This window comes from Carcharodon carcharias, chromosome 31, assembly GCF_017639515.1.
Source record: "Carcharodon carcharias isolate sCarCar2 chromosome 31, sCarCar2.pri, whole genome shotgun sequence".
Lineage (NCBI taxonomy): Eukaryota > Metazoa > Chordata > Chondrichthyes > Lamniformes > Lamnidae > Carcharodon > Carcharodon carcharias.
The window spans coordinates 10,308,066-10,326,283 of NC_054497.1; the positions used below are offsets into that span (position 1 = coordinate 10,308,066).

The following is an 18,218-nucleotide window of genomic DNA, read 5'->3' on the forward strand; positions in this document are numbered from 1 at the left end:
CTCTTAATATGAGCCTGAGGAATATAAAAACAATTATATTAAATACATTTCAACGCTGTGTCAATTAAGTTCAAAAGACCCGAGTTTCCAAAGTTATTTCCCAATTTTAAATTTCAATCACTGGCCTCCCAAGAGCTAAGAGTTCATTAATACTGCAGAGTACTCAATCTCTCGTCTATAGGATACTGACTAAACACATCCAGGACTCTAGCTCCCCCCTCAGCCACAATGCTGCCAGATATAACTCTGAACTCCATCAGTTCGGATATTATTCATATAACCAGCTGGAATAAATAGCAATATCCCGGAGATTCAAGGGGTGTAAAAAGGGTGATTTTGTCCCATAATTTCATGGATTTCAGAACATTTTGTTAGAAGCTGAATTGCACCATGAGACTCAACGAGCGTATCCAACTTTAATTAATAAGACACAGCCTAAGTACGTGACTTGGATTAAAACAGCTTTATAACGAAGGCTGAGTGATTGGGACAGCCAATGCAATGGGAGGCAGTCCACCAGATCCCCACTTGCCCCCAGTGTTTCCAACATTTCCCTCTGGAAGTAACAAGGGAAATATCCACTATGCTCACAAATGTGATAATATGCAAAGATACAACATTTGGCATATTTTCTGTTACTTGCACCTTAGCAACACTGGACAAGAGGGATGTCTGTTCATCCCTGGCATCCAGCTGAGACAGCCAGTTGGAATATAATTGACTCCAAGCCTGTGTAAATAATGAATAACCAATTACTTATGCTTTGGTGCTAAACTTTTAAAAGAATGCTTACTGAATTTCTACATGGTGGCTTCCATAAGTGCCACACTGTGACATGGTTCTGGGACATTCTGCAACCATTTTTTGGGCCATATTCCAGGAGTGCTCCTCAGTTTAAACCCTTATCCATGTTTTTGTGATCTCCAGACTCGATTATCTCAATGTTTTCTTTGCTGACCTTCCTTTATCCACACTTCAACTTGTTCATCAATGCTATCCTCGCTCACTGCCTCCAACCCAATGCTTAAACATAAAACGCTCATCTTCAGTCCCTGTATGGACACTTGCCCTATGTAGTATTACTTTCTGTGCCACAACCTTCAACCTTTGGTCTCTTGAGCATTGCCCTCCCTTCCTGCTCTCTTTAAAAAACCCTCCCCCAAAAACTCTCTGATCTCTAGCTTCTTTTAAAAATCTTAAAACTCAGCTGTTCTCCCAAGCTATTGATTCCATTACAACAGTGCTTACATTTTACAACTACTTAGCTATGAAGCCCTTTGTGACATCCGGAAGTCACTAAAAATGCTGTATGCAAACTCTTTCTTTCACATCTGCTGCTAAGTCTTGGGATGTTCTGTATGTTAAAAGTGCTAAACAAGTATTGACTGTTGATGATCTTGCTGTTGATACTGTTATGCGAAAGCCTGTCGTGGACTGATTTTCTGGAGAATTCCTTTTCATCTATCATTTGGCCTTCTATCAACAAGGCCTGCATGTAGAGAAAGAGAGAGTACAACATGCTCACACTGCAGTATCTATCAGGAAAAAGCATCTTCTTTCTATGTGCATCAGACATTTATACAGTGGTTGCAACATTCCATGACCCTAATTCCAGTCTATGGCCCCAATGCCTTTCCAAGACATCAATGTCAGTCATTGACCCAATGCCAGTCCAGGACTCAAATTCAAAGGCATGACCCTGTTGCCTTTCAATGACCCTCAATGCCAGGGCATGACCCCATTACCTTTCAATGACCCCCAATACCAGGGCATGACCCCATTGCCTTACAATGACCCCCAATGCAAGGGCAGGACCCCATTGCCTTACAATGACCTGCAATGCCAGGGCATGACCCCATTGCCTTACAATGACCCCCAATGCCAGGGCATGACCCCATTGCCTTTCAATGACCCCCAATGCCAGGGCATGACCCCATTGCCTTTCAATGACCCCCAATGCCAGTCTATGACCCTTCACCTTTCCATGACCCCAATATGCCAGTCCATGAACCCTACAGCAGGGGCCAGGCCAGCAACTAACCCCTTCCTCTTGCCAGACATGAGGAGAAAGTAGTTCTCACGATAATGCCGACAACCAGCTTTGGGCGATGAAAAAATTGAAGTGAAGCGGTACAATTCTCACCTCGCGTCGGGAGAAATTAAAACCGGAGGTGCCTGGTTTGATGGACGTGCCGGTTCCACCAATCAAACTGCAGTGCTGGCCGGAAACGCCCAGTTACCGCGGCAGGTTATCCAATCACAACGGGGGGGAGGCGGGGCTTTCGGCACGGGGCGGTGCAAGTGGACGCGGTCTCCTTGGCAACGAGCTCACCCACGGCAAACAGGCTTGGAAGTCGGGCTCGCGCTGCGACCGTTAGAAATTCCGGCGGGCTGCCAGCAGGGGGCGGTGCGGCGCACCCGTGAGTAGCGCCACCGTGAGGATAACAGGAGGTAGTGAGTCAGGCTCCCAGAGCGGGAAACAGAGAGAAGGTACCATCCAGACCATTCGGCCCAACTAGTCCATGCTGGTGTTTGTGCTTCTTCACATGAGCTACCTCTTCTTCATCTCACCCCAACAACATAACCCCTCTTGATCTTCTTAGAGAGGAGAGCATTGAGAAGAGATTTCATAGACCTGTTCAAAGCCATGAGTGGTCAGGATAGAGTAGATAGGGAGAAACTGTTCCCACTGGTGGAAGGGTTGAGAACCAGATGACACCAAGTTATGATAATTGGCAAAAGAGTCAAAGGTGACATGAGTAAAAACTTATTTTTCGCAGAGTAGTTAGTTTGTGGAGTTTTGTTTTTAAATTCTTTCACAGGATGTGGGCATCACTGGTTGTGCCAACATTTATTGCCCATCCTTAGTTGCTCTTGAGAAGGGGGTGGTGAGCTGCCTCCTTGAACCGCCGCAGTCTATGTGGGTGTACAGGTACACCCACAGCACTGTTAGGGAGGGAGTTCCAGGATTTTGACCCAGCAACAGCGAAGAAACGGCGATATATTTCCAAGTCAGGATGGTTTGTAGCTTGGAGAGGATCTTGCAGGTCGCGGTGTTCCCGTTCATCTGCTGCCCTTGTCCTTCTAGATGGTAGAGGTCGCGGGACTGGAATGTGCGGTCAAAGGAGCCTTGGTGAGTTCCTGCAGGGCATCTTGTAGATGGTACATACTGCTGCTACTGTGCATTGGTGGTGGAGGGAGTGAATGTTGAAGGTGGTGGATGGGGTGTCAATCAAGCGGCTGCTTTGTCCTGGATGGTGTTGAGCTTCTTCAGTGTTGTTTGGAGCAGTACTCATCCAGGCAAGTAGAGAATATTCCATCACACTCCTGACTTGTGCCTTGTAGATGATGGGCAGGCTTTGGGGAGCAAGAACCTCAGAATTCCCAGCCTCTGACTTGCTCTTGCAGCCACAGTATTTAGATGGCTTGTCCAGTTCAGTTTCTGGTCAATGGTAACCCCCCTGAGAATGTTGATTGTGGTGGATTCAGCAATGGTAATGCCATTGAATGTCAAGGGGAGATGGCTAGATTCTCTCTTCTTGTAGATGGTCATTGCCTGGCACTTGTGAGGCATGAATGTTACTTGCCACTTGTCAGCCCATGCCTGAATGATGTCCAAGTTTTGATGAAGATAGATTGCTTCAGTATCTGAGGAGTTTGCTAATGAACATTATACAATCATTAGTGAACATCCCCTCTACTAACCTTAAGATGGAGGGAAGGCTGTTGATAAAGCAGCTGAAGATGGTTGGGCCTAGGACACTACCCTAAGGAACTCCTGCAGCAAAGTTCTTCATCTTCTTTTGTGCTAGGTATGACTCCAACTGGTGGAAAGTTTCCCCCCTGATTCCCATTGCCTCCAGTTTTGCTAGGTTACTTGGTCAAATACTGCCTTGATGTCAAGATTCTACCGAGCCACTCCTGGTGTTAGACATTTAAGACCCTCACCCAGAGTACAATTTATGACCTTGCCACCCTCAGTGCTTTTACCAAGTAATGTTCAACATAGAGGAGTATTGATTCATCAGCTGAAGGGTTGGCAGTACGTGGTAATCAGCAGGAGGTTTCCTTGCCTATGTTTGACCAGATGCCATGAGACTTCGTGGGGTCCAGAGTCAATGTTGAGGACTTCCAGGGCAACTCCCTCCCGACTGTTTTCTGCTATGCTGGCACCTTTATTGGGCTTTTCCTGCCGATGGGACAGGACATACCCAAGGGTGGTGATGTCTGGGACATTATAATTTATGGTTGCATGAGTATGACAATGTCAGGCTGCTGCTTGACTAGTCTGTGATACAACTCTTAATTTTGGCCCAAGCCCCCAGTTATTAGTAAGGAGGACTTTGTAGGGCTGGGTGTACTGTTGTCATTTATGGTGCCCAGGTTTATGCCAGGTGGTCCATCCTTTTTGACTTTTCTGTATTGCCTTGCCAGGTCATTTCAGAGTCAACCACATTGCTGTGGATCTGGAGTCCAGACTGCTGTGGGCCAGACGAGTGAGAATGGGAGATTTTCTTCCCTACAGTGTATCAGTGAACCAGATGAGTTTTTAGGACAATCAACGATAGCTGTCATGGTCACCATTGCTGAGACTAGGGGTAGGATTTTCCAGCCCTGACGCTGTCGGGCATCATGCCTGCAATGATGCCCACCAATGTCAGGGGCCAGAAAGTCTTACCCTAGCTTTCAATTCCAGATTTATTCATTGAATTCAAATTCCACCAGCTGCCATGGTGGGATTTAAACCCAAGTCCCAGAATGTTAGCCTGGACCTCTGGATTGCTAGTCCCGTGAGATGAGAATGATTTGATGCCATTGCCACTGCTATCGCCACCGCTCCCTCCACCAATGCACTTCCTGAGAGCGGAGGCGGATTTAATTGTGGCTTTCAAAAGGGAACTGGTTTAAGCACCTGGTTGCGGGCAAGGGGCTTGGGAGTGGGACTAGCTAGCTTCCTCCTGCAGAGAGCTGGCATGGATTTGATGGGCCAAATGGCCTCTTTCTGTGCTGTGACCATTCTATGGGCGGAATCATCCCTCATTTGCACTAAGTGCAGTAATGGGAGGGCAAAATTACATTTTACCCGCCGGCCGCAACGGCGGCTTCTCACGCTGTATCGTCCCAAACCTGCCTCATTCCCGGGAAACACGCTGTTTTGACAGCAGACGGGCTCTTATTCGCTCACCCAGGCCATCACCTCACTGCTTCATCACATCGGGCACCACATTTAAAGTGCAGCCATGCGCACATCTCTCGGTGCTTCCAGCCAGGGCTGCTGCACAGAAGACAGGATGACCCCGAAAGGCAAAAAGACTGCAGCACCCACCCCCCCCCCCCCCCCCCCCCCCCCCCCCCCCCCCCCGAGTGCCTTTTGGACGCTGTGGAGGCCTGCTGTGATGTCCCTTATCCCTGCCCTGGAGACAGGAGGGGCAGCGGCATCACCAATCCAGCTTGGGAGATGTTGGCAGCGGTGGTCAGCGCTAATGCCCTGCAAAAGAGGACAGCCACCCAGTGCCGCTACAGGGTGAATGGTCTCATCCCTTCCGCCAGGGTAAGTCACTCTCCTCATCGCTCTCAACTCACACACTCACAAACCCATCGCACACCCACAGGGAGCTCACACCTCAAGGGACAACACCACTAACTCACACGCACACCCTCACATCTCCATCAGGCTCAAATCCTCTGCAGCTTGTGTCCTCATCCTGTCCATGGCTCCGCTCACCACACAAACATTCCACGCGGTGCCCTGTGTCCTGCTCACACTCTCTCCATCTGTTTTCATGCAGAAGCCTGCTCACATCAGCAGGGAGAGGTCCCAGACCAAGGGGTGGAGTGGCCTACATTAGGACCCTCACTCACTTTGAGGAGTGTGCCATCGCGCTGACTGGTGAGGACATGGACTGTGCCTGCGGTGACAGTGAGGTCAGCGGTGAACACCCACATGAGGATCCTGCACCACATCATCCCTCTCTCGACTCAAATGGGTGCTCTCTCTCCTGCTTTTGACTTTGCTGCCATGCATTAATTATCTCTACTTCAGTTCACAGGGAGCCCTGCCAAGCGATTGACACCCTCAGCCAACCAGTCCCTCAACTCCACCCAGGTCCTCATGCTTAACCAAGTGTACATCACCTCCATTGAAGATCTGGAAATAAGCAGCCTGTCACAGCTCTTACCCACATCCTCCACCAACAGAGAGACACACGCCTCGATGGGACCTAGACCCAGAGCAGGCTCAGGTTCACAGTCTGGTGGTCAACGCACGGACACGCGTCCGCAGGAAGAGGAGGCAGGCTCAGCCGAGCTCCCCGGCGCTAGGAAGACTGCCGGGGAACAGGCAACTGTGAGGTCTGAATCAGATGGCAAACCTTTGGCCTTCCAACACATCCTGGAGAGACGCAGAAGGTGGGGGAACATCATGCAGAGCTGTTGGCAGCTCTCAACAGAGTGGTTGACGAGTCGGGGGAGTGCATCTGCCTGCTCTCTGATGAAGTGATGCCTGCATGTGTGTGCATGGAGGTTCCATGGGGAGGATGGCGGATGCCATGGAGACCCTGGTTCAGCAGAACGTGGAGATGTGTGCAGACTTACACTCCCTTGTGGGAGCCGTGGGTGAGTTCCTGCAGTGGCAACGTGAGAGAGAAACGGGCCACCTCGACGTCCCTCCAGGTGCTCCTTCCCCTCAAGGGCTCAGGACAGTCCCCTGGGCACCCAAAGGGAGGAGGAGTGGCAGCTGGACATGCCTGGGTCATCCACTCAGTAATCTCAGAGGCTGCCCTCTCCCTCCGAGTTCCCTTTGCCTGTGGTCTGGCCTAATATTTATGCTATTTGCAAGTCCCTTTCCATTCTGTCTCACCTCAGCCTTTCAGTATACCTTCCTTTTCCCTTATCTCTCCTACTCGTCCACGGAATCACAGAATCATTACAGTGCAGAAGGAGACCATTCGGCCCATCGTGCCTGCACTGGCTTTCCGAGCATTTTAACTTAGTGCCAATCTCCTGCCTTTTCCCTGTAACCCTGCACGTTGTTTCCATTTTAAGTAATCACCCAATGCCCTCTTGAATGCCTCAATTGAACCTGCCTCTACCACACTTCCAGGCAGTGTATTCCAAAGCTTAACTACTCGCTATATGAAAAAGTTTTTTCTTGCTTTGCATTTGCTTCTTTTGCAAAACACTTTAAAAATTGCCCTCTGGTTCTTGATCCACTTACAAGCAGGAACAGTTTCTCCTTATCTACTCTGTCAAGACGCCTTATAATTTTGGAAACTTCTAAGTCTCCTCTTAGCTTTCTCCTCTCTGAGGAAAACAGTCCCAACTTCTCCAATCTTTCCTCAGGACTGAAATGTCTCATCCCTGGAACTATTCTCATAAACCTCTTCTGCACTCTCCCCAAAACATTCTCATCCTTCCTATACTGTGGCGCCCAGTACACGATACTCCAGCTGAGGTCTAACCAGTGTCTTATAAGTTCATCAAAATCTCCCTGCTCTTGTACGCTATGCACCTCTTAAAGAAGCCTAGAATACTTTAGAAAGAGTTCTTTCTACCTGTCCCTCCACCTTTAATAAAAGCAAAAAATTGCTGGAAATCCAAAACAAAAATAAAAATACCTGGAAAAACTCAGCAGGTCTGGCAACATCTGCGGAGAGGAATACAGTTAATGTTTTGAGTCCGTATGATTCTTCAACAGAACTCACCTTTAATGTCTTCTGTACATACACACCCAGGCCTCTCTGTTCCTGCACACCCTTTAGAATAGTATCTTTTATTTTATACTGTCTCTGCATGTCCTTTGTACCAAAGTGTATCACCTCACACTTCTCCGCATTGAACATCAGTCCAGTTTCCTTTTTTTTTCATTCATGGGATGTGTGCATTGCTGGCAAGGCCAGCATTTATTGATCATCCCTAATTGCCCTAGAGAAGGCAGAGGGGAGCCATCTTCCTGAGCTGCCGCTGTTCATGTAGTGAAGGTTGTTAGGGAGAGAGTTCAAGGATTTTGACCTAACAATGATGAAGGAATGTCAGTACATTTCCTGGGATGTTGTGTGACTTGAAGGGGAACTTGTAGTGGTGGTGGTCCCATATGCTTTATGCCTTTGTCCTAAATGGCACAGGTTGTGGGTTTGGTGGTGCTGATGAAGAAGCCTTGGCAAGTTGTTGCAGTGCATCTTATATATGGCACACACTGCAGCCATGGTGCATCAGTGGTGTAGGGACCGGATTTTTAAGGCGGTAGTTGGGGTGCCAATCAAGCCGGCTTTTATTTATTCTTTCATGGGACTTGGATGTCGCTAGCTAGGCCAGCATTTTTATTGTCCATTCCTAATTGCTTTTGAAAAGGTGGTGGTGAGCCACCTTCTCATACCACTGCAGTCTATGTGATGTAGGCACAGCCACAGTGCTGTTAGGGAGGGAGTGCCAAGATCTTGACCCAGTTGACAGTGAAAAGACGGCGATATAGTTCCAAGTCAGGATGGTATGTAGCTTGGAGGGGAACTTGCAGGTGGCGGTGTTCCCATGCATCTGCTGCCCTTGTCCTTCTATGTTGTGGAGATCGTGGATTTGGAAGGTGCTGTCTTGTTCTGGATGGTGTTGAGCTTCTTAAGCCTTACTGGAGCTGCACTCATCCAGGCAAATGGAGAGTATTCCATCACACTTCTGACTTGCCCTTTGTAGATGGTAGAAAGGCTTTGGGGGAGTCAGGAGGCCAGTTACTCACCACAGAATACCCAGTGTATTTTGGTGTGTGACAAAGTGAATGTGATAGTGGATCCCCTGGTGCTATTCAAAGCACTATGTCCTGGCCAACATAACTCCCACAATCTCAACGCTGCCGAAAAAGATTAACTGGACAGTTATCTCATTTTAAAAGTTTTGTGAGATCTTGCTGACTGCAATATGGCTGTAGCAATGCCTATCCAACATACCCGACTTCATTTCAAAAAGTAATTCATTTATCCTTAAGCATGCTGAGATTCCCTAAGATTGAGAAACGCTTTATGAATGCTGAGGAGAAAAGCTACAATTTTCCTACAATTGTTCTGCAATTCACGCAAATGGGATTGTTTTTAAATGAACCATTCAACCACTCTGAATGCAATGAGCAGCTCCTATGACTCCGAGTCCTGCACCTTCTTACCTGGTAATAAAACACGCAGACCACAGTCTTAGGAACCAACCAGAAATAGTGGGTTGAGAGAGTAATGCAAGGAGAAATGGTCATTCAGTCCTTCCAGTTGGACTGGAAAGACTGAATGAAAACACAGGCACAGTCTGCTCTCTTATGGACAGTACTCAGCCCACTTACTCACCCAAGAAAAGTTTCTCTCTGCTTCGGAATCTTCCAAAGATTTAAGATTACCTGTGAAAGGGGCTGTGTGGGACACATTACAATGTTGGCATTGCTCAAGAAACATCCCAATATCAGCAGAGAGATTACTGTAAATGTTTGTGGTTAATTAAATATTTCCTACATTTCCATAGTTTCAGGTGGTGGCAGATTAAAATTTTCTGCATTTCATTGTTAAAGCCCTTTCTTCCTACTTGGTATGAAGTGACAATTTGCCTGATGGTGCTGTACAGATGCAGGTTTAAACTGGCCTGCTGTTATGGTGCTGCATGAAACGAAAGAGAATTACTTCGGGGACAGTGTCTGTTTCTGCTGCACCTTGGATTTGATGACATCAACAAGATCATCAAGAAGATTCAGTATGGTGGTTATATTACTGAACCAGTTATCTAGAGGGTTTAGTGTTCAAGTCCCACCATTGCAGCTTGAGAATTTGGTATTAGTTTTAAAAATGATCTGAAAATGAAAAGCTGATTTCAGTTAGAGTGACTATGAAGCAGCTGGATTATCAAAAAAACCCAACAGGTTCAGAATGAAATCTGCTGTCCTTACACTGCTTGGCCTATATGTGACTCCAGTGTCACACCAATGTGACTGACTCTTTACTGCTTTCAGAGCTTAGTTCCATAAGGCAACTAAGGGAGGGGCAATAAATGCTAACTTTGCCAGTGATGCCCATGTCCTGAGAATTATAAAAAGAGCATTGACTTAAACTTTATACCTGCTAGGATCTGGGTCCAAACTGCATTCCAGCATATATTGTGGATTGATACTCCTGTGTGGCTCTGAGACTACATTCAGAGATGCTAAACTGAAGTCCTGCCTTAGATCAATGCAAAGGATACCACACTACTAACTGATGAAAAGCAATATCCTAGCCAATATTTATCCCTCAACGAACACCTTTAAAATAGTTTAATTGGCCTTTTATCTCATTGCTGTGATTTTCCTTGGCATGTGCAAATTGGCTGCCCATTTCCCAACCTTCTAATAGCGACTACACTGGAAATGTAGCACAAAGGGCTTTGGGATGTACTGAGGATCTGCAAGATGCTATGTAAATGCAAGTTCTTTCTTTATATGTGGTTCCTGAGGGTCTAAGTCGTCAACAATGATGTTAGCTTGGACACCCCTGGCTGACAAGATGAAACAAACATCTTTCAGGAAAATCTCTCCCTTGAATTCGCTCCACACAAGAGCCAGACAATGACCATCTCCGACAAGAGAATCCAACCATGTCTCCTTGACATTCAATGGCATTATCATCGCCCACTTTCAACATTATCCAGAAACAGAACTGGATCAGCCATATAAATATTGTGGCTACAAGAGCAGATCAGAACCTGGGAATTCTGTGGAAAGTAACTCACCTCCTGACTCCCCAGAGCCTGTCCACCATCTACAAGGCACAAATCATGAGTGTGATCAAATACTTTCCACTTGCCTGGATGGGTGAAGCTCCAGCAGCACTGAAAAGCTCAACACCATTCAGGACAATGTAGCCTGCTTGATCAACCACCAACCCCACCCCCCCCATCCTCAACAACCACCATTTAAACATTCATTTGCTCCCTCCACCACCGACGCACTGTGGTAGCAGTGTGTACTATCTACAAGATGCACTGTGGTACTTGCTTGCCAAACCTCTTTCAAGAGCACCTTGAAAATTCACACACAGCAAGATCCCATAAATAGCAATGCTATAATAAACAGATAATCTGTTTTGGTGATGTTGATTAAGGGATGAATACTGGCCAGGACATCAGGGAGAACTTCCCTGATCTTCTTTGAAATGGTACCATGATTTTTTTCTATCTCCACTTGACAGGACAGACGAGGCTTCAGTTTAATGTTTCATCTGAAAGATGGCACCTGAGACAGTCTTTTATTTTGTTTGGCAATGCTCCCGTGAAGCACCTTGGAATGTTTTAGTTGGAATGTTAAAGGCACTATGTAAATACAAATTGTTGCTGCTGCATTCCCTCAGTACTACACAGGGAATATTTCAAGTGAATCCCTCTTCTCCCTCAGGAAGTGTAATGACCAGTAGGTTACAATTCTCACATGGTGAATTCTTGACCTGATCAGTGGCTGTGAAGTGAGAAGTGTTAAGCAGATTCAGCCCTTCCTGAATGAACATTGTTGGGGCTGGAACAAGATCTCCAACCTGTCCTTCCACTGCTTGGTGCAGGGAGACTCCACAGAAGATAAGTGAAGAATTAAATAAAAGCATTTATCATTGTAGAAATAACGATTTCAGCAAAGGAAATCAGGCCTTAAAACATGTTGAAGATCAGAACAGAAAAATACAACTTCTGTAGTGAGCAACCTTCTCCTGAAAGGGGCACCCTAACACTATAAGAAAGCAGGTTAGCAACTAGTTTGCCACCTGCTTATGTGCATAAGACAGAGAAAAAGGATCATTGGGCCCATTGAACCTTACTCTCCCACCTTAACATCCACTTGAATCTCTGCAACACCCGCCTGACAAATTATCCCAAACATCTATCATCTTTTTGTGTAAAGTTCTTCCTGTAATTGGTTTTATTTTTCTATGTCCTACTGGCTTGCCCTACTTTGAAGTAATATCCTGGGTACACCTAATCTAAACTGCTTAATATTTTATACACTTTAATGAAGTTCCCCATTAGCTACTATATACTTGTAACCTAGCTCATTATCCTGTGACAACAGGAAACCACACTAAAATTTTTACATTAAGAAATGCAATTTTTCTAGACAATATTGGGTTGCACAAAAGTGTTTAGGGGTACTCACCTTACATTTTAACCAAAGTCCTCTGATTTTGAACAGATCTTCACACAGTTCTGTCTACAAGAACACTCAGTGCCCTAAACCGCATGAAATTGTAAGTGGGCAAGTGGCCTGATGAGCTATGCCTTGAGCTGTTGGGATATGATTTCGGGTATGGATGGTGTTGAGAGGTGCAAACCTTGAGATTGCTGTTCGTGAGGTCAATGGATGAATGCTTAACGCATTTGTATGTCATTCCTCTGTCTGCTATATTAACCCATTTAAAGTGAACAAATTAATGCCTCCACTAAAATTGCAGACACAGAGATGCCATGAGAATGGATTGACCAATCACTCTCTGACCTTGCCAAGCAATCACTAGGCTACACTTATGGTGGTTAATACATTTGATCTGTTGGTTTCCAATAATGGTGGAAATCATCCAAGGATGAGGATTTTTTTAACATAGCGAGTTGTTGTGATTAGGCATACATTGCTTGGAGTGGTGGTGAAAGCAGATTCAATAGGAACTTTCAAAAGCAAATTGGATCAACACGTGAAGGGGAAAAAATTGCAGGGCTAAGGGAAAAGAGCAGGGGTTTGGACTACTTGGATAGCTTTCTCAAAGAGCTGGCACAGATAGGATGACCCAAATGGCCTCCTCCTATAAGATTCTATGAATTTAGTTATTTTTCTGCTGGAGAATTACAATTGTTTTTTCTGTGGTGCTCACGGGCCTCAGAGATACATATGAACTGGCAGCAGACCTTTTATCTGTAATTCCAATTTACTGATCATTTAATAGACTCTAAAGCCCTTCGCTGATCATTTAATGGGCTCTACAGCCACTTGGTGTGACTATCAATCATCTCTCCTCAACATATGCCTGACTTTAAACTTTTGCAGTCATTCTGGTGAAGCTCCTGCTCGGCGACACTAAACAGCCTGCATAGCTTTCAGCTTCTGCTATTAAATTAATCAGAAGATGTTTCATTTAAAGAATACTTGAGCTCTAATGGAAAAGAAACTGGGATATGGTTCTTTGTTGTATCATGCTGTTAGGCTAAATTACCCTATAGAGGTGGCTCTATCTCTGTAATCGCTATCTCTGTAATTTCCTCCTGCTCTAAAACCCTCCAAAATACCCACAGTCCTCCAATTCTGGCCTCTTGAATATCCCCAATTTTAATTACTTCACCAGTGGTGACCAAGCCTTCAGCTACTTGTGTCCTAAACTCTGAAATTTCCTCCCTAATTCTCTCCGCCTCTCTACCTTGCTTTCCTCTTTTAAGACACGCTTTAAAAAATATCTCTTTGTCCAAACCATTGGTATCTGCTTTCCTTATGTGACTTGGAATCATGTTTTGTTTTATAATGGCCCTGTGAGGTGCCTTGGGATGTTTTGTTACATTAAATTGAAGTTATATGAATAAAACTATACGAATAAAAGCTGGTGTTGGCTCAGACTTGTGTGATATTGTAATAAAGAAATGTCTGGTATGGAGATACTGCCGAGTATGTAGGCCATATTGCTATCTAATTATCATTTTAACAGGAGCTTGGCACCAAGAAGCAATGCTTCAAATACCACCACCAGTTACGGAAGCGTGAGGAACAATAACTTAAGTTTTATTCAACAGATCTGTTCACAAAATAGAATTCTGCCTGTTCACTGCAGTCTCTGATCACATTTTTAGCGGGTCGGTTTAAGACCTTTCCCTTTTCTCTCTTCCTTCATTCCATCTTCTTTGTATCTTTTAGTTTGCTTTCTTTTATTTTGATTTCAATTTATTTTTCCGCCATCCTTTCTTTCCCCCGTGCTCCTTGTTCTCATTCCTTCCAACTTTCTCCTGACAACACAGGCACGACGCTACACAATCAGATAATGGAAATAACGATACAACCAGGTCTGGAATAAAAACAGTCCCTTGAATATGATCATTGAGCACAGACTGCCTGAAAAATAGAGAAACACCTGGGCTTATTCAAGGTTATTCTGAGCATACTGTGACATCCTGAAACAGGTACATGTGTAGGTTCGTCAACAACTTGTTTGTTATATATTTTACAAATAGCCACAAAAAACAAACGGCTGTTCAAAGCTTATTCAACTACTGCAACTCCTAATACCCTGAGTGCTATATCATGACGTCTTGATTCCCAGGGCAATGTCGACCTCTTCTTCAGGCTGGAGGGTATGCCACTGAGCAATAGGCCGTCTAGGGTTGGCAAGCATGTCAGACCAATGTCGAAGTTCAGCGCCTGTGGCATTGCATCCCACAAAACACTTGCCAATAGCTTCATTCTTTCCCAGCTTGTCATAATCCAGCACGGTAATGACCACCTGGACTTTCTAGAAGATGCATGGGTAAAAAGTGAAAATCGTTACTGCTGATATAGCTAAGGCAAGACACAAGGTTGCTACGTTCAACAATTGGCCGTAGCCTAAAGATTCTAGCCCCAGTGATGTTCAGCCAGATGTGCAATGGGAAGGGACATCTCACCTCTCCATCTGCTAGGGCAATGAAGCTGACCCAAATCCTGGAGTCAGGGACTATTTGAGCACCTTGACAGGTGTTTGTGTCATATATGATGTGATGGGCAGTAGCATTTCAGAGTGGCATCTTGCTTGTCCGTCGTGGAGTCATTCCAATCAAAATACCTCTAAGGTGGACCAGATCCTGTTATGATGAGCCGCTTTCCCAAGGGTAATCAATCCCTTTGATTTCCCATCTTGCCCCTAAATTTAATGCTACAACAGGGGGTGAAGGTGGGTGGAAGAAGCACCCAATCCAATATTTAGAATTCCAGAATCTGGCTGGAGAGGAGGAAATGGATTCTGCTTTAAGCCCTCCCTGCCCCCCACATTATGTCAATTCTATGCCCAAAATGAACTGTAATTTCTAGACTCATATTCAGCATGATGGTAGTTAAATGGTAAGATATTGTTCTTGTTTATTTAATAGATACACACTGTGATTGTGGAGAATTCCTGTTTATTCAGGTACACAATCAGATAATGGAAATAACGATACAGCCAGCCAGAATAAAAACAGTCGCCTGAATATAATATGTGCTGTGCAACTACAGAATTGCTGTTCATTCCACAAGGTAGGAATTACTCGTTATGTAACTGGGCAGAGTTATTGCTGACCCAATAGGATATGGGTTACTCATTGCATGGAATTGCTGAATTAACTGGGGCAATGGTTTTCTAAGTGTGGAAGTGTACAGAATTCCTGTTTGTTCAGCCGTGTAAGGGCTATGCATTGTGCAATTGAACAGAATTCCTATTTATTCAGTGGGGCAAGCACTGGGACAATTATACAGAATTGCTGTTTATTCAGCAGCAGAGGAGATACTGTGTAACTGTAGAGTTCCAGTTTATTCAATAGGGTAAGGGTTGCAGACTATGTAATTGTACAGAGTAACTGTGAATTCAGCAGTGGGGGGTTGGGCAAGTGTTTGTAAGTGAGAATCCAATAGCGGTGTAAATACAATTCTTTCCCTGTCTGTTACTCTGAACATTTTGTGCATTCATGTAAAAATTCAGCAGAATGTTAATGTGAATCAATAATACATGTTTTGCTGACAAAATAGAGATAAAGATCAGTGGAAAATCTTTACTGCTGAGTGCTTCAATACAAAGAAGGGATTTGTGTTATATACTGCAGCTTGTAGCAATTTGTGTTAAAACCCCCTGGCAGACATGAACATGCGCAGATAAATGCAACTCAAAAATTATCAAAACGGGATCAGGTTATCAGGGATTGTTGACTTGTTAGCCAGTAACTACCGCTTAGAAAAAACAGCCAGAAATGAGGGTGATAACAGAAATATCGCCAACTGCAAAATGAAGATATTGTTGGAGAATTTCAAAGATGTATCTATATCAGAAATGCTTTTAAATGAAGGATAGCAAGAATGGATTGTTGGCCCTAGTAGTTACCATAGAAACTCAGAAAAATGAAAGGTGAAAACATAGGATTCTAAGATTGGCTTTTACACAAGGGATGATTCAAAGCTACAAGCTTCAGTTCAAGGCTGTTCTATGAAGATTATACTTGTCAGAAGTTTTCAAAATTGTGTGAATCCATCCTCCGTCTTTAATTGGTATTCTGTTGGTAGATAACACACAACTGAAATCTGCCTGGGTTTTTGCAAGTGAATGTAAGCGCTTGACCATACCTGAATCTGCTCGAAGGGTACTTCAAAACTGAATGACTCGTTGTAATATGGATTCAAAGTGTTCTTTTTAATGGTAGTCTTCTTTTTCTTCAGCCTCTTGCCATTCTGCATGAGGTGGATCTTCACATATGGATCTAGGACAGACATGTTAATCATTGGAGTAACTGCAAATTATGTATGACATGCTGCCACAGAAGGCAGGAAAAAAATCGACCATGTAACAACGTAATATCTAACTTTCTGAGTACAGTAGTCAACTTAGCTCATTTGAGTTTTGTTAGGTTGCAGGGGCCACGAGCAAGCATGCTTTTAGCAAACCGCCTGGTAATAAAGCTATTCCTGAGATTACTGCAATGTTTGTATTGGCAACTGTTTCACAGTAAACGAGCTAAGAACAAACAAAGCCTCTTCACCAAAGGAAGCTACATCCTAACCAGATCAAAGGTTATGATGTGACTATGTCCGGCCTTCAGAATCTAAACTTGCTATTGGTTTGGAAGAGAACTCTTCATAGCCAGCATTAAATGGAAATTATTTTTAACACAGTACGGAGGAGATTTATGAGGTTGCTGGTAGGAATGGAAAATTTTGGCTATGAGGAAAGATTGCACAGGGTGAGATTGTTTGCTATGGAACAGGGGAAGCTGAGGAGAGCTTTAATTTAGATGTATATAAACATGGGTGACCTAGTTAGAGCAGATAGGAAGGACCAAGTTTCCTTAACAGAAAGCTCAATAGGAGAGCATAGATTTAAAATAATTGGGAGAAGGATTAGAGTGAAATTGAGGAGAATTTATTTTCACCCTGAGTGGCTGGGGTCTGGAACTCACTGCCTGAAAAAGTTGTGGCACCAGAAACCTTCATGGCGCTTTAAAAAAAAACTTGGAAATGTACATGAATTGCCTTAAACTATAAGGCTATGTATAGGCTGGAAAGTGAGACAGTTCTTTTTCGGCTGGTAAAGACACAATGGGCCTAACGATGCCCTTCTGTGCCATAAATCTCTATGGAATTTTGACCCTAATTTTTGCGAACCCCTTCCAAAGTCAGGAATGGAGGTCGGGTCGGGGGGGGGGTGCCCAAAGATGTTGGGAAAATGTTGGGATGAAAATTTCAAAACTCCATCCCTGGCACCAGCAATAATCGCCAGTGCAGAGGGGAAGCAGAACAGGAATCCCACACTTCTCCCAACTGAGACCAATTAAAGATGTTTAAAAGCTGGTTAAGAGTTTATCAAGGGTTCAGGTTTCAATTTTTAAAGGGATGGACAGGTTACCCGCTGAAGGGAAATGGGTGAAGAATTGGGAGCCAGCAATGGCTGCCACAGGGGATGACCCCAGCCCCATAAGAGGGTTAGCAGGGCAAAGGGGCACCTGGTAAGAGAGTGCCCTTGGTGCTGCACAGGTGGCAGGGACAGTGGGCACTCAGCACCCAGGCTTTGAATAAGGTTGGCAGTTCCTTGCCATCACTGTCCCTCCATTAATCTTGCGGCTACTTCCCAGAATTCCCTTCTTAAATCTCCCTGTTTTGTAACTGTGCTGTTCCCATCTTTAAAAGCTTCCTCAAAGCACAGCTTCTCGGCCATGCTTTTGATAGCCTCTTGCTTACCATTATTTGACATCTGTTCTTTTCTATGTGAGGTGTCTTGGGATATTTTATTTTGTTAATGTCATTGTACCAATGTAAGTTGTTGTTATATTGACAAGAATGACATTTCAATTCATCCATTTAAAGAGATGAGTCCTAAGCTGCAATGGCTAAGGGAATAACAGCTGTGAAAAGCAACGAGCCAGGATTGAATATTGGACACTTGGCAATGGATAGATATTCTGCAGTGTTGTTTAGGGAACATTTATACAAGACTTCCACTTCAGAGATTAAATGGGTAGAGTCCAAATAGGGCACATTGCACTTGATC

The 18,218-nt window shown here is 44.6% G+C and overlaps 1 protein-coding gene across 4 annotated transcripts in view; it reads right to left on the reverse strand.

The window, feature by feature from the left end:
* Positions 1–13,720: 13,720 nt before the first annotated feature.
* The window catches only part of LOC121271781 (synaptotagmin-1-like), a 74,959-nt gene continuing 70,461 nt past the window's right edge, over positions 13,721–18,218 (reverse strand). For all 4 annotated transcript variants that reach the window (XM_041178050.1, XM_041178047.1, XM_041178048.1 and 1 more), the window contains 2 exons: positions 16,301–16,434; positions 13,721–14,465 (listed from right to left, as the gene is read on the reverse strand). In XM_041178050.1, the coding sequence (XP_041033984.1) occupies positions 14,256–14,465; positions 16,301–16,434 (344 nt within the window). In that variant the 3' untranslated portion in view covers positions 13,721–14,255. The remainder of the gene's footprint in view (positions 14,466–16,300; positions 16,435–18,218) is intronic.